Below are 24043 nucleotides of genomic sequence, written 5' to 3'. Positions count from 1 at the left end.
TAATAAATGGTTGTCTGGGTGCTGATGTTTGAAGCAGACATTATTAATGGTGGAAATGGTTGCTCCATAAAGAAGATCCAGAAGCAACTCATTTTGCTACATCCAAGCTCTTTAAAGATGGACTAGGCTGTTATCAGAGGCTAATTCAATTTCCATTTGAAAATTAAGGTGACCTTGTCTCACTTTTCTCTCTAATGAAACCAGCCTCTGGATGGATGTCAAAGTAAGGCAAAAAAAAAAAAGAAGAAATACGGTTGTTTTTGTGTCACTAGCATGAAATTACACAAGGTTATTTTTCACTGCACAGGTTTCAACATATTTCTGTATCTTCTCTCTCCCCCCCTCATTTGCAAGTTTAATGTGAGATGAATATGTAACGCCGGTTACTTCTGACCAACCAGTGAGTAGTGAACAAAATGCACAGTCAGAATCAAGCTTAAAAGGTTAAGTTTTTATCACAAAAATAGTTCAAATTAAACTAAAATAGGCAAATGTCCTTCAGTGCAGGTATGCCAATAGACAAACTGGGGAGAGTCAATGGAGGAGGTTGGGCCTGTTTGCAACTTCTATCCGTGTGGCAAAGCCCTAGATCAGGCTGGCAGTACTTCAGCTAAGTCTGTCGGCCGTGAAGCACCGACTCAGACCTCTGCCATTCCTCCTCCTGAGCAGAACCTGCAGGTCTCCCTCTGAGCCCACCTGCACACAATTCACCAAGCCACAGAGAGAGTTAATATACACAGTTAAAATACTTCCATACAAACAACAGCAACAATAGATCAAATGTGTTAACCCATGTGTGCAGTTACCTGAACACAATTCACCAGGCCACAGAGAGCCAGAAATATGTGTGCCTGCCTCTTATAGGACAGTGACTTGCTAGCAGATGGAGAACACCTGGTTCACCACACCCACGCACGGTTCCACAGCAACTCTTTCTACGCAATAAGTTAGATATGGTATAATCAGTGTATTATATAAAGAGAGTAATGCTGAATGATTCAGAAATGGTTCAACTTTATGTACCACTGCTATGGATTTAGCTATTTTTCCTTTTGTATAATTTATATGTGGCTTCCAACTGAGATCCTCATCAATAATAATTCCTAAAAACTTTGTTTCCTGCACCCTTTGAATTTCCATCCCACCAATTTTTATAGATATTTTATAGATACATCTATATTTTTTCTGCACCAGTTACCTTGGTGCAGACAAAAGCAGTCTCCCTTTAGGCAGGATCTAATGTGGTGAACTGCTCTCTTGATCTCTGTCTCCTTTATGTCCCGTTTTCTTCCCTTCTCCACCCCCTGTCGTCCTGCTCCACCCCATTGCCTGTTGAACAGTACATCCATTCAGCAGGATTGATCCACAGAGTGAGTGCCTTCTCTTTTGCCTTCTTGTCACTTTGACTAGCATTTTGTTGTGTCTTGTTTTGGGCTACACTACTATTCTGTTGTGTTAAAACAGTGTATTATCATCTTAAAACTCTCTAAGCTAAAAAAAAAAAAAAAAAAAAAAAAAGGGGGGGGGGGGGGTGTACTGGCATGTTTTTGTATTTTTGTGCTCTAGGAACTCAATGCAGCTTGAACTCAGACTTTTTAAAAACTGACATTTTTTCCAAGTCAGATGCAACTCCTGACAAGGTTGGATCATGGTTGTTTAGTATGTCCTGTGAAAAGAAGATTAAAAAGAAGAAAAGAAGACAAGTAAGTCCAAAGCTACGAGAAGATGCCAGTTTGGGGGCCGTTACCAGTAGTGGCCGTTACCCAGGCCACATTAACAGAGGTAGCAGGTTCTAAGGGTTATCACATTGTAGATACTAACAAACAAATGCATACGAATAATTCAGGAAGCATTTTCTTCACTTTCTTACTGCTCTTTCCCTTTTTGAAATGGAACTTCATTAGAAAAGTATTTCTCAACTCATGCGTTTTGCTTTCCCTCCTCGGACCTTCAGCCAAGTAATGTTGCAGTGAATGAAGACTGTGAGTTGAGGGTACGACTAGCTTCCAGATTATAGCTACAGATTTTTCATTCGATGTTCCATCACATCAAATTAAAAACATCCATTTGGCCTCACAGATCCTTGACTTTGGATTAGCAAGACAGATGATGAGATGACTGGGTATGTGGTGACTCGCTGGTACCGAGCGCCGGAAATCATGCTGAACTGGATGCACTACAATCAGAATGGGGAGGTGCCATCAAACTGCAAACATTTAAAACTCATTAAATGTCAATTGATTCAAGTGTCGCTGTTTCTGTTCCAGTTGACATTTGGTCTGTGGGCTGTATTATGAGAGAGCTGCTGAAAGGAAAAGTCCTTTTCCCTGGCAGTGACTGTATCCTTTACTATCATTGCAGGAGTCCACTGTAATTTGCAGTTCTCTTCCACTAATAGGGATCATAACATCAGCGCTATAGAGTGCTCCATGGTCACAAGGCTCTTGTGGATTTGCATTGCAATCCAAGACCCCTCTGATATGAGAGGAGCTGCACAACACATAGAAACCTTGGCTGAATAGAAGGAATCACATAAGGTTGAATTATCTAGAATGTTTCTTGCTGTGTCCAAACATTCAGCTAAAACTGATCTGAATCAAGTTGATCGTTTTCAGTAAATCATGATGGCCTTTAACTCCATCTGCGCTAAGATATTGATCAGCTGAAGAAAATAATGGAGGTGGTTGGGACACCAACGCCAGACCTGTTAAAGAAAATCTGCTCTGAACATGTGAGCAACAATAGATTAGATCTGCGAAGGTGATTATAAATGCTTAATGCAAATCTTTTAGCGTTTCTGTCACCCACTGATTCCACTGATTGATTGAAAAGTCAGTTTGTGTGATTGATCAAAACTGTTTGGCATCATGTGATCTTCAATGTTGCATCCGAACTGAATGTTGGTTAATATTTGCAGGCGCAGAAGTATATCCAGTCTCTGCCCTTCATGCCCCAACAAGACTTGGAAAAGATCTTCAGAGGAGCAAATCCCCTGGGTAGATGCATCGTTTTTTCATTAACACATCTGAAAACCTGCAAAGAGTCAATCTAACCTGATTTCAGAAGTTCATTTACAGAAGCAGCTTTTCAAGTTTGTTTCCATCTTCCAATCACATCCAAGCGACTTCCTCTACCTGTTTGTGTCTTTTTGTTAGCTGTTGATCTACTAAAGCGCATGCTGGTTCTGGACTGTGATGGGAGGATCTCTGCCAGTGAGGCTCTGTCCCACCTGTATTTCTCGCAGTACCACGATCCAGATGATGAACCAGAGGCTCCACCTTACAACCAAACCCTGGAAAGTAAAGACCGAACTCTAGAAGAATGGAAAGGTAGCAGCTAACAGCAGATATCCTTACATGCAAATCATCCTCTTGTCTTTTCCTAACAACGTTTTCCCTCACTTTTTCCCCAATGTATGTCCTTAGAGTTGGTATTTGAAGAGGTGAGCAGCTTTAAAACACCAAGCAACAAGAGTGATAGCCTTCAGGTGGAGCAGTGAGCCTCTCTGCTCTCTTGTCCTTTGTCTGGGGAAGACCACATACTCACTGAATTGGAAAAGAACAGTGAAAAAGCAAGTGAGGGAAACAACTTGTGTCATGAGTCAATCTGAGTAGCGGGGATTGACTGACTCCATGGGATCAGACGTTCACATGACAAATACAGGGAGTATTTTAGGAATAAAAAGGACTACTGCAAAAAGTTGCTTCTGGCTATGTTTCCCCTCACAGAGGCTAAAATGAGGAACTACTCAACATCAGGGATTGCAGAGGATGTGGGGATTCATATGAGGGAGCAACTTTAGGTAACTGAACTGTGTTTGCAGACTGTCAAAAGGCTATCAAAGTAAGAAAAAAAAAAAGCACACTAGGATTTCCAAAGCAACGACAGGAACGCCGTCTAACATAACAACAATCAAAAATGGAGATGATATAAGTGGAGAAGCTAATTACAACGAACAAAAATTTAGCTGACAACAAAACAATAAAGGCAATAAAGACTCTTTCTTCTGATAAAGATGTTACTTGGAGAAATAAGTTTCATTGAAGAAGCAAATTCTCTGGAATAACATAAGCAGGGTGGTTTTTTCATCCTTAATGCTGTGTGAACAGCATGAGTCCCCTCATAGTTACTAATATTAGCTAATGTAAAAACCTTTCTGCAGATTTTTTTTTTTTTAAATGATACTAAATCAGTCTGCTAATGATGTAACTCTGCTATATTTGTGTAACTTATGCAACAAGTTGGCTGTAAGCATCATTCTGTGAACAGGACCACAGCGACACAGCTTTGGAGCTCTTGCACACATTTTGATGAGAAGACTTACAAGTAGAAAAACTGGGATCAGGTAAACTAAACACTGAATTAAACCTCACAAAATTCTGTTTTTATAACATTGATAATTTGATGAAACAACGTGAGAAGTACCTGTGATCACACTTCTCACAAGAGGAATGCAAATCATTTGCAGCATGTTCATCAACAGATCAGCCGGAAAGTTGATGTACTAAAGTTGACTTTCGGACAAAGGCAGGTAGTACTTGAGAATAAGCCCCAGACCAAAACCTGCAGGACAGAACAGACACTTTATAAACTGATCCAAGATATGTTAGTATGTTCTTAGGTTTTTTTTTTCCATAGCCAAAACTTCTTTTTTTTTTTTTTTTTTTAAATTTAAAAAGATGCCAACAAGACTTGTGTGGAAACGTGGTGATAACTAGGATTTAAAATCAATTTATACCAGCCTTACAGTATCAGTCTTTGAAAAATTACAACTCTGTGTAGAGACAAAAAGTAAGTTCTGGAATAACTTAATGTTTTTCTTTCTGGATGTCTCATTTTTCATTGTTTAACCCATGCAGAACTCCATTATGACACTCATACCTGTATTTTTTTTTTTTTTTTTTTTTTTTTTTTTTTTTTTAAACGTACAACACAGACACCAAAACATTTCAGAGTTTTATTGCAACCTTATTTTTCATAATCTCGGCTCTGATTGTTTCTAAAATGCAAACAGAATAACAACACTCACATTAAATCAACGAGTATTTTCAGCTGCAAGGTGCAAATTTACACACATTAACATCAAATCTTATTCTCATTTTAACACCTTGAAAATCCTTGTCAGTTATGCTTGTTAACGGAAACGATTCATGTTTTTTAACGGTTAAGTCTTAGCATTAGTCTAATGTTTTGGTACCAACATCATTAACAGATTTATACACAGTTTATGAATTGAGTATAAAATTATATCTCACCCAGGACGACAGCTAACAGGCTGAAAGCCTGAAATTTGTTCCTCACAAGTACTCCCCAGCACCAGTTCCTGCTGACTGGACAGCAACCGCCAGCGGTGGCGGCCTCGTTATTCTCCATGTCCGACATTGCTGGCTAATATAGAGAAATTCCTGATTATCCGCCGTCAGTAGTAGTTTGATTAAACAACCGAGGGAACTGTCAATAAACCAATCCTTGATCATTAGATCAAAATAAGTCGTTGCTTTAGCGGTCTTGCCACTTCAACTGTACGAATTCTGATTCAAATTTCTGTTTATATCCTGCGACCTTTTAAAGATAAACGCGAGTCTCCTTAGCAACGTCCGCATCATACAAACACCATGGTCAGCGAGAGTTCTAATCATAGACATCATATATACGATATATATATATGTATATATGATGTCTATGGTTCTAATGACAACTGGCATGCATTATTTACTACATTAAATCACTAATATCGCTGAGCCACGGGCGTCACCATGGCAGCGTAATTACACAGCTGGGCGACTGGCTATGTCGACTTTGCAAAGATTTGTTTTATGAATGACGTCTGAGTTGAAATTCCAACTAAATATAAGTTATATTTCTTAAAGAAATTTTATGGAAAATCATTTTTGGTAAACTTGGTAAAGCAAATAGTTACTCAGTTCAACAATTCTATAGTTTTCTATTTGTTTAAAACATTATCCTTTCACTGTCTTAATCTTCAAGTTTAAGATCACTTGACAATGAAGAAAACTCATTTAAATTTCCAAAATTGATCAAATATGATGAAGCTCTCGTCCTCTATCTTCCTCAACGTGTATAGGACCTCCTCCAGGTGAAATTCCCTCCATCTTCATCATCCATGCTGCTCTGTTCAGTCTGCTGTGGTCTCAGTCTCCTCAACACGGTGCCTCTCTTCCTACGGTGGGCCATGGTGTTCATTCTACTCCTTGATCCAGTCTGACTATTTAACTCATCTGGGCCTGTCCAGCTTGCTCCATCCTTCTTCAGGAAATCAGCCACCACTCTGAAATACTCCAGAACTGTGATGTGGCTCCACATTTCTTCACCTTCCTCTGTCTGCTCACGGCCCTCCAGACTGAATCCACAGTGCCCTCCTCTGTCTGTCAGCACCAGGAGGAAGTAGGGATTGTTCAGGAAAAGGGAAAAAGGAAGTGTGGAGGCAGGTGGGAGGAGAGGGTCATCACTGCTGCAGATGCAGAGGACAGGAACTGCCACCTCATCTGCATCTCTTAGAGGTTCGTTCCTCCACCAGTAGCTCTGCCAGTCCTTGGGTGGGTAAGCCCTTTCACCCAGTGTCCAGGCCACTGAAGGTGCCAGCCCTCTCAGGGAAGGAGATCCAGGGTTTACAGAGCCTCCTGGAGATTGAGGAGCTCCATCATTCTGATCTGAGGAGCAGAAAAGAGCTTCTTCAAAGTCTCTGAGGGTGGAACAGCTGAGGGCACGATCCACATCCAGCACTCCTCTGAAGGAAGTTGCATATCTTATACCAATGACATGTGGAATAAAACACATATTTAATGTTTCTATATTCTCTTCTATCACATGCTTTTAATACATTCATATTTTTCTTGAACTTGTCTCACCTACTGAGTTGCAGTTTTCGGTGAAACAGCGCCCCCCAGCGATAAATAGGAGGCATGACTGTTTCAAACCACATTTGGCCCAACAGGACAGGTGAAATGGCTGCAGCTGCTGTCAGATAGGTGCTTGAGCCACATTCCCCCAAGTAGGACAGCAGAACCCCCGAACCTGAACCTTCACTCACAGCCAGCAGCACAGAGGATGGGTGGCGGCTGTGGACATAAACCACTGCCTGAAGATGGAGGAAATAATCTTAAATGGAATTAAACAGCAACTAAATATACAACAAAAGAATGTTACATTAAGAATAAAATAAAAATGTGAAAGCCTCTTTTCATGACTATGTTTCCAGATCTTGTGCCAATAAATTACTCTACTTGTGAATTTTACAGTGGTTCAATTTAATCGTTTTTTAGTGCAAAGTTTCCAAAGATTGTTTGTATAATGACAGCAGGGATCTCTAGGCTGACAAATAGCTACAAACATATAAAAACTCACACATCAACTTTGCAGCATTTATGAGCAAACATGGTGTCATCAGACAAAACGATAGTCTAGTTTTCTACCTGTTCAAGATCAGCTGGGTCTCCAAACTCTGTCAGCCGTGTTGTGGTCAGCGGGGACCCCGCTGTACCTCGATGGTGAAACACCACCACATAAAAGCCCTGCAGCATGGCCTGATGGCAAAGTAATTTTAAATGGGGGGTCATCCCTCCCCAGGACTGAGGAATCAGGAGCAGAACAGGAGGCGTAGAGGTAAAGCAGCCAAGGGCCTTCCTTCCCTCCCACCTCCTCCTTGCACCTCCGTCACCAGGTCTTGTCCCCACAGCCCAATCCAAAGCTACAATCCCACCGTCTTTCAGCAACAGATGGTCTCTGGTAAACCGTATTGTGTCTCCATGTTTCCCACACAGAAGGCTGGATATGGTCTGGAGGTGGGGGTCTCCTCTTGGCCAGGCAGCCAGTTTTGGCTTGGCCAGAGAGCCACAGTGCTGCAGGAGATACTTGGCCAGCCCTGTGGGTTTGCAGATGAGCCTGAATCCATCCGATGTCTGACCTGACCTCGACAAAATATCTGCCTCTGGTGGTTTGACCTCTGTGAGCCATTCCCTTGTATTTCTGTATACTGGCAGCTCCAAGATCAGGCAAATGATGAGCCACAGTCTGCAGCCTAAAGCCCTGACAGCCCGTCTTATCCAACAACAAACTCTGGACTTTCGTAGAACCAGTGGCAGCAGGAACAGCAGCAGGGATGGGAGCAAACAGAACAAACAATCCCATACAAACGATGCCATGGGTAAATCCACAAGACTAAAGTTAAATCCAGTGAGAAGTTAGACTACCGTGATGTCTTCTTCTACTTCAAACCCCCATTTTGTCCTCGTTGCAGAAACTCAACATGTCAAAGTCCAGCCTGACAGGTTGACTGATGTTCCCTGATGCTCCCCCCTTTCTCCAGCTTATTGTGAGGAGAAAAGGAAGAAGAGGGAGAGAGAATATTTGAATAGGCTATAATAAAAAGACAAAAAAAGATGTTTTCAGCAATTTGTAACAAAACAAAGAAAAAAGAACAGTAAAAATGTTTCTCCGCCCCCTCTGTTGCCCCTACCTTATAAATCATTTACTACTAGCCCAGACTCAAACTGAACAAACACAGCCCACATAAATCTGTCCTAATAATATGACGGGACTATGACCTTCGACCTTCGACCTTGTTCCATGTCTGCAATTATTTCTTTTGGATTTTTGACCCAGTGACCTGCAAATACTCAACCTGTTCACTGCACAGTTTGTGTAGCTTTTCCTTAAACTCTTTTAGTATCACCCTGAGTGACAATGTTGAGAAGTGTAAGTTTGGGGGGCCAATGTTTAAGTGGAGATTGATAAAATGATGACAATATTATTTTACAGATGTCATTAACGTGGCCCTGCGATGGACTTGCGAGCCGTCCAGTGTGTACCCTGCATTTCGCCCAAAAACTGCTGGGATAGGCTCCAGCTTCCCCACGACCCTGTATTGGATTGAGCGGTTGGGAAAATGAATGATTGAATGAAGATATCATTAACCTCAGAATCTGAAGTTTTTCCAGACTCATGAATTAGTTAATGAAATGTGTTGCGACCCTACAATCTGCAGACAAAAATAATAAAGAACAGGTTTTCTTATCACCTTCAAACTCCCCAACAGAGATTTATTTGCAAACCTTGAAATTCAAGGACATGATTCACTATGTCCCCTGGCATGAATGCAAATTAAGAAATATTTTATAGTTAAAATATTTCATTTTGATTATTTAAAGTCGCTTTAAATAACTTATGAATTAATTTATTAATCTCTCTGGAGAGTGTGCTGCAGATTATCAGGTTGAAGGACTGTAAAAAAAAAAACGATGGATTTTAGATTTGATTAGACTGTAACTAACAGTAGATTTTAACGTTGACATTTGGTACATTTGTCCAGAAAGGGGTTATAAAACAGAGATGTTATTATTACAATTCTTTAAAATGACCTATATTTAAAATTAAGATAAATTCATTTGAATGATTTAATATAATTTTCCTTTCAAGACCTTCCATGAAAAAACATTTTTAAAATTTAATTTTAACATTCACTTGCTGCCTAAACCAAACTAAACTGCAACAGGAAGCTGACAATATGTTCATTCATTCATTCATTCATTCATTATCCAAATCATTGTCTGATGAAGGGTTGCGGGGAAGCTGGAGCCTATCCCAGCAGTTTTTGGGCGAAAGGCGGGGTACACCCTGGACAGCCATGTGTAGAAACCAAAAAGTAAGTATAAATAAGTATATAAGTATAATTAGAATCAGGAAAGGCTGAAGGACAAACTTTTAATAATTTTATCTGACAGATTTTCTTTCTAAATGTCCTGTAAACCTTTCATTTTTATCATTCATTTGATGCAAGTGCTTTCAGTTTCAAACATCAAGAAACCAAACGACAGCCAACTGGAAGCTGCATTGAGTCAGGTCCGCTATTCCTGTCAGGTTTCATTCCTTTGCTCAAAGACAAACTGACAGAGTCACGCATTTGTTTTGTGCGTCAGTATATCACTTTTACTCATCTGTGACGTCTTTGCAAATCTCCAATCTCTCTTTTTTGTACATCCATCCAGGGTGATGATGTTGTTTTCATTGCTGTAGTATATTGTATGATGTGAAACAGCCACCAGACAACTGCAGGTCAGCCTGAAGCTTTGTGATGCTGGGACACCTCCTGATAGAGGTACAATCTGCTCCAACTGAGATGTCTAGATCTCTGTTAACTCTAAAATGACACAGTTTTATTTTTATAACAAACTGGATGCACCCACACACCTCCTTGACTTGAGAAAGTAGCAGGACAATCCGATCCTTCATGTAATAAAAAGCTGAACTGATACAACTTTCTTCTTCTTTTTCTTTCTTTTTATTTCAAACCTGTTGGAGGAAATCAAATCCATTAAAAGGATAAATAACCTATATATTCAACCTTTTCCTGTAGCCATATCTATTTTTAATTTACTTTTATTAAAGCTTTTTATTCTTGTGTATGAAAATATTTTTTGGCACAATTACACAATAAAACCTTTTGCACCGCATGGTAACTTGTCTTGTGAGTTTTTTGTTTAAATAACTATTATTAGCACAAATGAATTTGCTTGCTTAATTCAAGTAATCCCCCCCCCCAAAATTCTTAATTTACTTTTATTCTTCACTTTTACATTAAATATGTTATATCATTCAAATATGTCATCTTATCCTTAAAGATGTCTAAACTAAAGTCTTCAACTAAGGTCGAGCACTACCTAGAGATAAATAACATAATGAAAGACTTTCAACATGCTTACAATAAAAAGCACTCTACTGCCACAGGGCTGACATCGAAGGTTGATAACTGGTTACCAGACATCGATGAAAAGTTTATCATTGGAGCAGTAATGCTTGACTTCTCTGCAGCAGCTAGATATCACAAACCATAACTTATTGTTAAGAAAACTCCAGTATTATCGAGTAGATCAACTAGCCTTATCATGGTTTAAAAGTTATTTGTCAGACAGATCACAAACTGTTTTTTTCAATGGATGCTTCTGTGACGTCAGGGATGTAACATGTGGAGTGCCCCAGGGAAGCTGTTTGGGTCCATTATTGTTTACTCTTTTTACAAATGATCTACCGCTAGCACTGAAAAGGTCTAAAACTATGATGTACTCTGATGATTCCACTATATATTTCTCTGGTCCCACAATTACTGAACTGAACAAAGTCTTGAATAATGAACTGAAAGTTGTGACTCATTGGGTAAAAGAAAATCAACTAATTATTAACACAACGGAAACAAATTGTATGATAATTGGCTCAACACATTCAATCAGCTTAAATCCAAAACTAAACCTGAAAATAAATAACATTGTCATAAAAAAAAGTGCAAGAAACTAAACTCCTTGGTATTATTATAGATAACTAACTAACTTAGAACAAACATATTGATAAAATTACAGAGAAAATGGGAGGAGTAAGCACTGCACTTAAAAGAAAAGCAACACTTTTCCCAACAATTGCAATGAAAGAAATGATCCAATCATTAATATTATCAAACCTGAATTACTGCTCAGATATCTAGTCTGGTGCATCAAATGAAATACTCAAGAAACTTCAAATACTACAGAGTTGTGCAGCATGTGCAATACTTAAATCTAACTATAGGACAAATGTTATCATAATGCACAATCCTTTAAACTGGTTATTGGTAAAAGATAGACTATTGTACTTACTACTCACTTTAATCAAAAGCATCTCCGCAGCAAAAACACCAATGATACTTTATAAAGGCCTTCAGTTCAGTATAAATATACATAGGTATTGTACTAGGCGTGCAGCTGGAAATAATTTCATATTAACTAAAACTAAGACTAATGCATTGAAAATACAGTATTTTACAGAAGAAAGTATGAGTGGAATCATTTACCAAATCATTTATCAACAGTAAATGGTATTATTGAGTTAAAAAAAAAAACACTACATCAGTATCTGTTTAATAATGGAACTGCTAAATTTGTACAAGTCTATGTATGCACATGCATGTGTATGTATATGTATGTGTGTATGTACATATGTATATATGTATGTATTTGTGTATGGATATGCTTTTGTATGTATACAGTACAAGTGTATGTGCATGTATGCATGTAGTATAAGTATATGTATATTGGTATGTGAATATGAACATGAATACATGTAATCTTTATTGTATGTAACTAAGGACCCCAGGAAGAATAGCTGCAGCTAGCTGCTGCAAACTAATGGGGATACAAACAAATGTAAAAAATAAATAAATAAAAATTCATCACCTGCTATTGTAGATTGGTCAGATTGATATAATAATAATAATAATAATAATAATAATAATAATAATAATAATAATAATAATAATAATAATAATGAGAAGAAGAAGAAGAAGAAGAAGAAGAATGTCACCTTGTTATTTATCATAATTTTTTTCATATATGAAATTATGTAACAGCAAACACGTACACATACATAAACAGATTTCCATATAGGATTTTCATGACACCATCAGACATTAAAATTAGGCAAGGAGAACAATGGATTTAGTAAAACAAACATTGCATTTTACTGTTATGACAGTAGGACAAGTTTGAGAAACAGAAACTATTGGAACTATTCACTTGACAGTAATGTCATTGTGCTGCGGAACAAGCAGATGTCCCAGTTCTCAGAAATATAAACACATGATCACACAGCCTGAAAATGAAAACAAACAGACACACACATGTGCACTCACCCCACAGTAAAAAAAACAAAAACAGCTTGAAACAGCAGGTCAATGGAGCTGGAGGGGATTCTTTTTTTTATCATCAGCTCTCATTAAAACTAATTTATAAGGAGTTGTCACCGTTGCAGTAAGGAGTATGAGCATGCTGGTCAAAAGCTGTACAGAATTAAAGCCCAGACTTTCCCAGTGGCAGTTCTGGAATTTGGAATAACCTGCCAAATTTACATTACATCTAAAAGCACACTTTTTAACCTTAGCTTTTAATTCAAGCTCAGTTACAATGCCATCAGGTGTTTCGTTAAAATCCCATTTTTCTAAGTAACTAGTTTTGGTCAGTTTTACTTTTTTTTTTTTTTTTGCTTTTATGCCCCATTTTATTAGTTCTTGTTTTGAACATGTTGTTGATCTTAAATGTGCTATAAAAATCAATTTGACATTAAAGATGGAAATTCTCAATCGAAGAGGGACCTTGAAAAAGGAATAATTGCAGATGGCACAACAATTTGTTCTGCAAGATAAAGACTGCTGCCGACTGTAAAAAGAAATACACCTTTTAGAGCTATTCGGAGACAGAGTTACAAAATTTTATCATGAATAAAAAAAGAGGTTCTACGTGCAGAGTTTATTTATAGAGTGTTGGTGAATAATGCGATTGATTATCTTGTGATCTGCGTCATCCACTGCTGAGTTATGCACACCTATAAAAAGTAACTTGTCAAACAAGACAAACAAACAACAACAAAACTGTTCCCATCAAGACACCACCTCTGACGGAACATTATAAATTTAGAAGCATTAGCACACCTAAAACATTTCCATCAGGGCAGCATCAGCATCAACAAGGTATGGGGAAACCTGTTATCAAAACCTTCAGATATTGTTCATGATTATAAGAGTTTTGGTAAAATAATCTAGATTTTCTTAGATTTATTTATTTATTTATTTTTTACCAAATTTCATGAACGTGGCAAAAATAGTCTGGAAAATATTTTTTGACACCTGACAAGAGAATTATAGCATTATGTACATATTGAATGTATTCATCTCTTAAAATAACACATCAGTTTGTATCAGAAGAAAACCAGGTGAAAAGGGTTGCTATTTCTGGGATTTTTAAACCAGTTTTTGTTTGTTTGTTGGCCTGGTTTTACAATTATGTTGGTTTGCTGTTGACTGGACATAAAACAAGTTCAAATATTGATGCTAATCTAAACTAGATGTATTTTAAATAAATTTCAAAGTTGCCAAAAATTTCTTGGGTCAGGCTTCAATCCTTTATCAGGCAAGTGACTGATCACTTTGTTTTCTTTCATTTTCAGCATAAAACAAATTCTTTAAAAAAAAACAAAAACAAAAAAACAAAACAGTATTGGGGTGTTGGTACATGCCAGAAGTACAATTTTAGGTTAAAATTTCTAATTTCAAGGCATTTCATTGAGTGCCCTATAGATAGAAAGATGTGATTTGGATATTGTAGTCTGAATTATATAAGTAATGAAGTACAAATACTTGGTTACCTTATTTAAGTAGAAATTTGGGGTATCTATACTTTATTGGAGTAATTATTTTTCCGATGACTTTCTACTTTTACTCCTGACATTTCTGTGTGATTATCTGTACTTTCAACTCCTTACAATTTAAAAATACGAATAAAAGTAGTTTACTCCTTCATCTTTCTGGCATATGTCTGTATTTGTCATTTGCTGTTTTGTTTTGTTTTGTTTTTTCTCATCAATTATTACTTCATTTTTTTGTCTCCTTATACAAACCTGTTGCCCTCACTGATTCCTGCAGCTAAGCTTATATTTACTTATATTCTAATGAAGGTTGTTGATAACGTGCCTTTTGAAGTTGGACTTTTTGCAACATTACAATGCTTACAATCATCATATCATCCAGGCCATGAAACGTATATTAATGCTCACATATGGTTCTTTAAAATATTTGCATTGCGCCCAAATGTGTGAAATTTTCATCAGCATCTACGTGGCTGAAAAAGTGCCGTACTTCCCAGGTTTTGCAGTATTAACATTCTGATATGACATTATAGTCATTATAACTTGTAGAAAAACGTTATTCTGGGGAGTGCACTGTAGGCTCTGGTGTCACAGTTTAAGCGTTCCTTTTTTAATGGTATTTTCCACATCTGCATTACTGTTACTTTTATACTTTAAGTGTTTTTTTTAAAATCGGTACTTTTACACTTTTACTTAGGTAAAAGAATTTGAGTTGGTACTGTTGAAGAATAAATATTATTCCTCTTCATCAGAAGGGATTTTTAAGAGTGAAAGATTACCCCTCACTTCGTACAGACCTGGAGAGACTTGTTCCCCGTCATGTTTTACGCAGGTACCAGAACACAGACTGACCAAGGACTCTCGTATATAGGAAAGACTATTTATTTTACATAATTACAGCTCAGAATGATGAGACCCGGGCAACTAAGCCCCGATCTCCCCCCTGTCCACTCTTTTATCCATTCTCCATATCCCTCCTCTTTCCAGCTCCCCAACACACACACAGTTAAAATGTAACATTGAAAGCACACACTCTTTTCCCGGATAGGGCCTTGCCTGTGAGGTAACTCATGACATGGAATGTGGTTCTGGGCAGCTTTCCAGTGTAACCAGTTGCAGCTGGATTGTACTTTCCAAAAGTTCATCTCGACCTTTAACTGTTATTGTATGCTATGTGACCTCGAACACTCCAATGGAGTTATTAGTAAATCACAACAGATTTTCCCCCTTTGAGAGCTGATTAAGCTCTCACATCTAGCCATAACTCTTGTAATTAACCAATTTCTGTTTGGGCCGACTGTAAACTAAAATGAGCATAAATGATTGAGAGTGTGTGGGTAAAAAACATCATGACATAAGAAAAAAATCAACCAAAACAAATTATGGCATCAAAAATCAGTCAACCTATAGTATTATCTTTTTTTTTATTTTTTATATATAATAATTCACCTTCACCATACTTCATTCACTCAAAATGGTTCTTAGTCCATTCTGAATCCTGTAAAACAAAAGTTATGACCTCACACCCATCTATTCGGGGCTTGTTATGATCAAAAATATATATTTCATTTTAGAAGACAGTATGTGCAGTAATATTATCAGTTATTAGACCTTTCAAAGCAAAAAATGAAAAAAAGTGCCAACTCATGTGGCCTCAAAAGCATTTGGGTGATTTCCGTTTTGCATCCACGTTTCATAACGATTATCATTGTATCATTCCTTGCATACAATTTTCATTACTTCATGCAATTTTGACCACAATCTCAGGTGTCTTTCCTGCACTTTCTTATGAGTCGTTTCACCAAATTTTCATTCCGGATGTTAGTGTAGTTAGTGAGTGTCTCTGGTTGGTCTTAAATACTGGTGATGACATGCTGTAGTACGTTAGCATGTGTAGGTGGCTCCTGAGTCCACCAGCATCTGAACTTTTATTCCGTTTACGGTTGCTTCGATGATGGGGTCTTCTTAGGTAGAATTGGAAGGAAGGGAGAAATGTGGGGGAATCTTGGGGTGTACTTCAGTTCTACTTCTCTCTCTGATGCACACACACACACACATATATATGTATATATAACAATTTTGGTACAGTAAAGTTTTTGATAACTTTGTTACAGGTTGTGCAGTGATGTGTGGGTCGGCTGTGTTGTGTCTGCTGCTCCTTCAGACTACAGTACATGGTTTTAAAATTTTACCAGGAAGACACATTAATCACCAAGCAATCACTGAGAGAGCGATCTTAAATGTAACAGCACAGACATGCCGGTCTCTGGCCCTGGCAGAGGGAAGGGATTTCACTTTTCCTGTAAGTATTACATTTACCAAGTGAAATAATTTTTACACTTTTTTTTCAATCAATGTAATTTCAGTGGTGATTAAAGTGTGTGTAACCAGTACGTGTCTGTGTGCAGCCAGAGCCTTTCACTGCTACGTCCATTGCTGCTGCATGTGGAGCGCCAAAGTCAGTCAAGAGTTTCCACAACTCCATCAACACCATCCAAAAGAAAAACTGGCTAACAGATATTCGTCATGTCTTTAACTCCAAATACCACTTTGATGATGAGACATTTACAGAGGGAAAAAAGATCATCACAGATGTCTTAGATACTCTCAGAAATGCTATCAAGAATGAGGACAACTTTCTTGGGCCAAAAATGGCAATATGGGCAAAAGAAAATCTGGGAGTGATACTTCACCCTTTACAGGTATTTTCTGTCCCAGTTTGTTTTCATCTGACAACACTTCCTGACTCTGAATCAATGTTTTTAAACTGTACTTGATCAAGACCAAGTTGTGTTTTTAAAATGTACAAGATCTTGATCCAACAAGTCAGACAGAAAGTTGAATATAATCTCATTTCAGAGAGGGTCACATTTCAAGAGTTATCACCTGTTTATTCACTTCCAAGTAACCTTGCCATTAGTGACAGAAGGAGAGAATGTGCAATAGGCTGATGAACAGTTAGTTTGCAAGAGGAGGGGCAACGGGCCATCTCTGAACCCTGACTGAACATGCTCGGCACCCAGTGACTGGCAGGTTACTGGAGGAGGAGGGAAGACATTTTCCTTCATGCACACATATACCACCATTCACCAGTGTTACACCACTTTAAAATAAATTGTAATTTCATAATTAGACAAAAATATTTACATTTTTCTGCAGATTTCTGAAGATGAATGTCTTGGTGCAAATACAACTACTGTGTGTAGGCTATTCACACATTCATTTTTAATACTAGCTGTAGCTGGTCTGATTTTGTGTGAGAATAGTTAAAAATAAAAGAGATGGAAAAATGTCTTTCCATTATTGTAAAGAGAAAAAACACAGGCTGGCATGAAACAAACCCCAGGGCATAAATTCTCTTTTCGGAATAGTGGCATGATGCTGTTAAGCTGCCAGTTGGGTAACTCGGTATATTATCTGATGACTAACATATCAGCCACATTGTCCTTTTCTTGTTCTTATAGCTTGTTGTCAGTGTGGAAACTTATTCAAAATCTCATGTCAAGGAAGAAGATTTGTTAAGTAATTAAGAGAAAAAGAGGTGCACTGGATTTGCTACTATGTTTTACTCTAACTGTAAATGCAAGCTTTTATATGTAGGTCATATCTTCCTTTTTGTTTCTTTTTTCAACCTGAAGGATTTCTACAGTCACAGTAACTGGGTGGAACTAGGAAACACAGTTCCAAACTCCAATCTGATCATTAGAGACAAGAGCATTGGAAATGTCGCAGGTAAAAAGTGGGGTCTTTGGGTTAAAGCTGAGGTAGGTTATCTTGCTCAGTGACATTTTTTTTACTCTGGGTGAAGTGGTTCCTCATCCTGATATTAATCTATACATTTTGTAATCATGAACAATAAGAAATATAGTTAGACCCTCAGTTTACTGCAAATCTGTAAAAAATCTGACCAGTCCAAACGTTTGGACCGAAATGGAGTTGTTCATTTCTTATAAGAAAAAAAAAAAGCCTTGGATCAGGGAAGGAGCAAAACCAGACGGGGAGGAGCCAGAACAGAATGCTACTTTCAAATCTTGCTAGCTCCCCAACATTACCTACCCCAGCTTTAATGAGTTGAGCAAACATAAATGTTGCTTGTTTGTTTGTTTGATACTGATATTGTTTGCTAACCTCCAGTGCATTTACTCTATCAGTGTCCAGTAACATAAAGTTTGAATTCATTGTTGTATCTTCAGCCAAAACAAGAGAAACATGCCGCAACTGTGATGGAAACAACTGCACGAACAACATTTTGGAGGATATCCTGACAGAAAAGTTACTTACTTCAGGATACTTTTCTATCTTTTCCTCCAAAAAATTTCCAGGTAAACATACTCAATACAAAATATAAGAACCGAACTATGGTGGATTAATTGAAAGCAACAAGACCTTGGTATTTCTGTGCAGTATTAAATAATTATATTAGAGACCGCATTTGTAGGTGAACATTGTTTGGAGAAAAAAAAGATGTGTATACTAGATTACTATCTTAAAGAATCTTGAAGTCAGTATTGCCATTTTAGGGACTTGGCACAGGCCTTCCAAGGCAAAGCCATCAAAAATAAAGGTAAATGCAAAACTAATGTGATAGAAGTCCAATAAGGGCCATATATGAAAAGATGCAAGAGTGATGGTCTACTTGTCTTTTATATTCAGTATCCCATTACTTAATTGTATAATATAGTTACATTGGCTTGAGAGTCGTAGAAGAAGTCTCCCTCAATACAACCCTGCATCCAGAAAGGTGCCGTGTCCATATTTTGATGAGTCTGAGTTTTGTTTGCAGGTGGGGAAACAGTAAAATACACAATATAATTATTGTGTATTAACTTCAGGATAAATATGTTTTTTATTTGGACATAAAAGGAAAATGTTGAGAAACTCTATTGGACCTTTTAATTTTATTCTGATGATGAACAGGAAAGTGCAGCCATGGAGACTTCCCTGATGCAACACGTCACACTGAGCCAACAGGTGGGATTAACAAGGACACTTTCAGCTCCAGCCATGGGCATCTTCACCAGCAAGCAGCAAATCTGGCTATAGCTGCAACCAGTGAGCTACTGGAGGAAATCCGACGTGCTGCTGGGGACAAGCAATTCCTTCAGTAAGATTTTTAAATTTAAAGATTTAGCATGTTTCAGGTATTTACAGCAATATAATGAGATAGAGCAGATAAGAATCTTCTGCATTTCTCTTTTCATTCCTCAGGATGATGGGACTCACAAGAGGTAAATCCCTCTGCTTTGTGGTCGACACGACAGGAAGCATGGGGGACGACATTGCAGCTGTGAGGACTGTCACGTCCTCTATTATTGACAGCAAAGTGGGAACAGAGGATGAGCCTTCAGTTTACATTCTTGTACCTTTCAATGATCCAGGTAAATTTAAAGCTTCCAGACTTCCAGGTGGGGTCTGTGCTTGGAGGTGGCTGCTGGCTGCCTGGGTCTTGGGGTTCTCCTGGCCTGCCTTCTGCCTGCTGGTTCTCCTGATAGCTGATGGCTTCATCCTTCCATAAGGAGAACATAAATTCTAATGTGTATATGTGTATGTACATGTGTATGTAGGCAGGTGTGTATATATGCATATGTAGGTTGTTCACTTTCTCATTCTTTCTCTCTCTACAAGGTGTTTTTTTTTTTTTTAATTCTTTTCCATTCTCTTTCTGTCCCTCTTCTGTCCTCTCTGGTCCGGTCCAGCAGTACAAACTCTTTAATACAAACAATTATGCAAAATAAATACAAAATTAAAATAAGAACCCAGAATATCGAGGGGAGCATAGATAGATAGATAGATAGATAGATAGATAGATAGATAGATAGATAGATAGATAGATAGATAGATAGATAGATAGATAGATAGATAGATAGATAGATAGATAGATAAACAAAACAATCCTTTTGAACCACAAAATATTTATCAAAGAGAAAGAAGAAACACTAATTATCTTTCTATTTTGTCTTGATCATAGATTTTGGGCCACTAAAACAAACTACTGACCCTGAAGTCTTCAAGAGTTACATTAACGCACTGATTCCCGATGCTGGTGGAGATTTTCCAGAGATGAGTCTTTCAGGACTTCAGGTGCTGTAATGTCTTTAAATGTGTGCCATGAAATTGATAATGAACAATAAACTGGAACATTTCTGATTTCATATAGCTTGCTTTAACTGGCGCTCCTCCGAATTCTGACATCTTCCTCTTCACGGATGCCACTGCTAAAGATGCACACCTGAGAAACACAGTGCTCGCACTCATAGAGCAGACCAAATCAGTGGTGAGTACAAGCACAAGATTGGGGACACTGATTTAAAATATGCTGGTTTTCTTTATTGACAATTATCATTTAATCTCAGTATATGCAGCCCTACATTTAAGGCCTCCAACTTCTTTTGGACTGTAACAATTTTTTATCTCTTTCAAATCATGACATCCCTTCACACAACAATTAAAATAACTTCTGGCACTACGGTACTGATAGAGAATGTAGAAGTGGTTTTTTTCTCCATTTTTCTTGTTAACATGTTTTCAGGAAAACAGCAGATTGATTCCTGTGCTACCAGGAGATAACAAGCACGAGTTAGTCCAGCTTCTTTGGTAGAGCTAAGCACAGCAACAGAGTTGACAGGACTGTTAACTTTATAGATTTCTAAGGGGATCATAAACCATAGTTTAGAACAAGAAAGACTGTGGATTTCCATACAGGCAAAGGTGTTGTGAGTCCCAAAAGCAGAAAAGACTCTGCATTACTCAATTTGTGTCTCAAAATACAAAACTTTGAAACAACATTAAATGTTTCTCTTTGGTTTTAAGAAAAGCATTCTCTTAAAACCACTTGTAGAAGACAAGTATGCGAGGATTAGCTCACAGATTTTATTATGTAAAAACATTCAACTTTGTGTGTTTGAAATGACGGATAACTCCGTTTTGGACAATGGTTTGTCTGGAGAACCAGCAATCTTCACAGTCATGGTTTATGTTCCCTGTATTCAGAATGCATTAATGATAAATAAATGTGCTTTAATAATTTTATTTCAGGTGAACTTCATGATAACTAACATTCTGGGGTTACGTCGTCGAAGACAGGCTGACAGCAATCAACAACAACAAAGCCATCGGATGTTGAGATCAGATGGTCAGCTGTACAGAGACCTGGCTCAGGCTTCAGGAGGTCAGGCCATTGAAGTAACAAAAAGTCAACTGCTCCAGGCCGTCAGCATCATGACAGAGTCCACCAGCTCCTCACTGGTATTAACAGCTCTTACTGGAAATGATCAATTCCTATTTAGGATTTGAGTGATTCATTTTCTCGGTTATTTTTGGATTTGTAGGTGACCCTATTGCAAGCAACCAGGAGCCCTGGGAAAGCTGAAAATTTCACTTTCACAGTTGATGAATCAGTGACTAACTTGACAATTTACATCACTGGAAATTCTCCAAATTTTATCCTCATCAATCCTACAGGTAATTGCCTCTTTGAAACTAGATGTAATTTGTATTAACCAACTGGTTAATAAGCAGCAATTGACTCCTTATATACCGTAATTTTCTGTACATGTTTTAAAACTTAATCTTTGTTTAATTAGCTTTGGATTGTTTCTTTGCTTTAAATTTAGGTGTGCAACAAAATCTTTCCAGCATAACGGGATCATCGATTATTTCATATGAGTCAGTGGGTAACTTTCAGACCCTGCGGCTGCAAATACAAGTGGGCGTGTGGGAAATGAGAATGTTGTCAACAAATCCTTACAGTCTGAAGGTTGTAGGTGAGACTTCAGTAATCATATGGTTGAAATAAAAGGAAGTAAAAGCTCCTTATTATTGAGGAATATTATTGATCTCAAATGTCTTGTTTACTGTCACAAAACAACAGAGTTTAAAAAAAGACATAGATGTCTTCTTTAATTTGTTTGTTTTTCACAATACGTGTAATGGTAAATTTTATATTCACAATTAAAACCAACTATTTTTATTTCAGTGCAAAATATTCTGGACACACATAAAAAGCCGAAACCATATATTCTATGACTTTTGCAGGAATATTTTCAGAAATAGTGATGGATCTGCAATGTTTGTTTGATTTTATTTTTAGTGAAAATCAATAAGGATGGTTTATATGTAATTGTGTTCAAAGAAATGGGATGGCAGTCCTCTGTTTGAAATCCCTTGCTGATGTTATTCATTTATTTCCACTTATAGGTGAGAGTCCGATTGACTTCCTGTTTGACTTTTTGAAGGAGTTGCAGGGTCCATTGGAAGGATTTGATCTTGTAGACAGTCGTCCTCCAGCTGGTAAAAAAAAAAAAAAAGAAACATGCAGGGTTTTCAGTTTATCTTTTTTTTTTAAATTAATCATTTAATCAGTCCCAACACACATGAATGCATTTTCTTTTTGTTAAAGGTGGTAATGGCAGCTTGTTGGTGACTCTAACTGAGAGCGACACTGTGACAGTGACAGAGGTCACTCTGGTTGAAACATCAGGATCAGGGCAGGTTGATGGTCGTGTGGAGTCTCAGGGTGATGGAAAGTTCCTTGTCAGATTTGACAATATGCCATCAGCTGAGTTTGTCATACTCGTCAAGGGGGAGAACAACAGCACTACCTCCAGATCATCATCATCAGTCTTCCAGAGACAATCATCCACCAACCTGAGAGCTTCTGCTCTCACTGTTACCGCTGTAAGCAAATGCAATCATGCAAAACCCACAGCTTCCATCAAAGATAAAGCTGCATTCCTAAAAGGCTCTTTTCCTTTTGTTTTAGGGTGATTCAGGTGATGTTTTAGAGCCAGGAAAAACTATTTCAGTTCCCTTTTCTGTCATAACAAGCGGTGCAGGAGGAACCTTCTCCATCCAAGCAACCAATGACCAAGGCTTTGATTTAACTTCCCCATCAACCTTAATCCTAGAAACTGGGGGCAGTGCAAATGGTACAGTGAACCTCACAGCACCTTCCAACACCCCAACTGGTACCGGTGTCACACTAACCATTCAGGCTGTGGCACCAGGAAGCACAGACACCAACTATGCTGTGCTGCGTTTCACCGTCCTTAATGTAATGCTATTTTATAAGACTACAACATTTCAATTCATTTTAAAAGCATAATAGTAGCAAGTTAACATGATTGTTTTACATCTTCCATCCTCTCATAGGTGACAGATTTCACTAAGCCAGTGTGTCAGTTGCTCAGTCTGCAGTCCAACTGCTCTGATAACTGCAACCAGTCAATGTGGGAGCTTTCTGTCCAGGTGACCGATGGAGCTGAAGGATCAGGTGTGGGCAGCATCACCCTCAGAGAAGGCAATGGCACCTTGAACACTAGCATAGCAGCCGGCAGCGGTAACATTAATCTGGTGACCTACACTGCTTCCTGCTGCTCACCTGATGTCCAGCTGCTGGTTGTGGACAGGGTGGGTAATGAGGAAACCTGTAGTTTCTCTGCCCGTACAAACACCACCACCACCGATACCCCCGTCACCACCACCAACACCACCACCGTCACCACCAACACCACCACACAAGCTGTGACCACCAGTAGCCCACAGAACCAGACAGCAGCTGTTACATCATTCTCTACCAGAGCTGTTCAGTCTCTTATTCTCTGCATCAGCATCACCACTGTGGGACTCAAGTTAACCTGATATGGGGATAAACTAAATATCAAAATTTTGAAAACCTGTTCTGGAGCAAAGAAACTTTCCACTCTACATGTATGCTACAATAATACATTCAAAGACCAACAGTCTTGCATATGATTGATTGATTTTTTCTCATATACTTGTTTTAAATAAACAGAGCACAATTTTACAAAATTCAAAGGGAAGACCACTTCTTTTGACCAATTAATAACTAACATCTTCTTTA

At 38.1% G+C, this 24043-nt stretch overlaps 3 protein-coding genes across 3 annotated transcripts; 2 read left to right on the top strand and 1 right to left on the bottom strand.

The window, feature by feature from the left end:
• Window positions 1–491: 491 nt before the first annotated feature.
• LOC306761245 (mitogen-activated protein kinase 11-like) lies at window positions 492–3499 on the top strand (the record flags this gene model as incomplete). The annotated part of the gene is made up of 6 exons (XM_079247354.1): window positions 492–507; window positions 2268–2339; window positions 2652–2731; window positions 2918–2996; window positions 3156–3329; window positions 3426–3499. The coding sequence occupies 6 exons, from the start codon at window positions 492–494 to the stop codon at window positions 3497–3499; spliced, it is 495 nt and encodes a 164-aa protein (XP_079103480.1).
• Window positions 3500–6072: 2573 nt separating this feature from the next.
• LOC306761244 (protein ABHD15) lies at window positions 6073–8162 on the bottom strand (the record flags this gene model as incomplete). Its single annotated transcript, XM_079247353.1, has 3 exons — window positions 6073–6766; window positions 6870–7099; window positions 7434–8162. 3 exons carry the CDS (start codon window positions 8160–8162, stop codon window positions 6073–6075), a joined length of 1653 nt encoding a protein of 550 aa, XP_079103479.1.
• Window positions 8161–23820, top strand: LOC306761243 (von Willebrand factor A domain-containing protein 7-like; the record flags this gene model as incomplete). The annotated part of the gene is made up of 16 exons (XM_079247352.1): window positions 8161–8193; window positions 16346–16483; window positions 16590–16883; window positions 17820–17913; window positions 18375–18503; window positions 19099–19285; window positions 19390–19559; window positions 20150–20262; window positions 20339–20455; window positions 21217–21426; window positions 21510–21642; window positions 21795–21944; window positions 22378–22470; window positions 22580–22857; window positions 22943–23233; window positions 23332–23820. 16 exons carry the CDS (start codon window positions 8161–8163, stop codon window positions 23818–23820), a joined length of 2919 nt encoding a protein of 972 aa, XP_079103478.1.
• Window positions 23821–24043: the final 223 nt, after the last annotated feature.

The sequence above is a fragment of the Telmatherina bonti genome (assembly GCF_933228915.1).
Source record: "Telmatherina bonti genome assembly, chromosome: 10".
Taxonomy (NCBI): domain Eukaryota; kingdom Metazoa; phylum Chordata; class Actinopteri; order Atheriniformes; family Telmatherinidae; genus Telmatherina; species Telmatherina bonti.
Note: the sequence above shows the minus strand (reverse complement) of the source record. Positions and strands in the feature narration are given on the sequence as shown.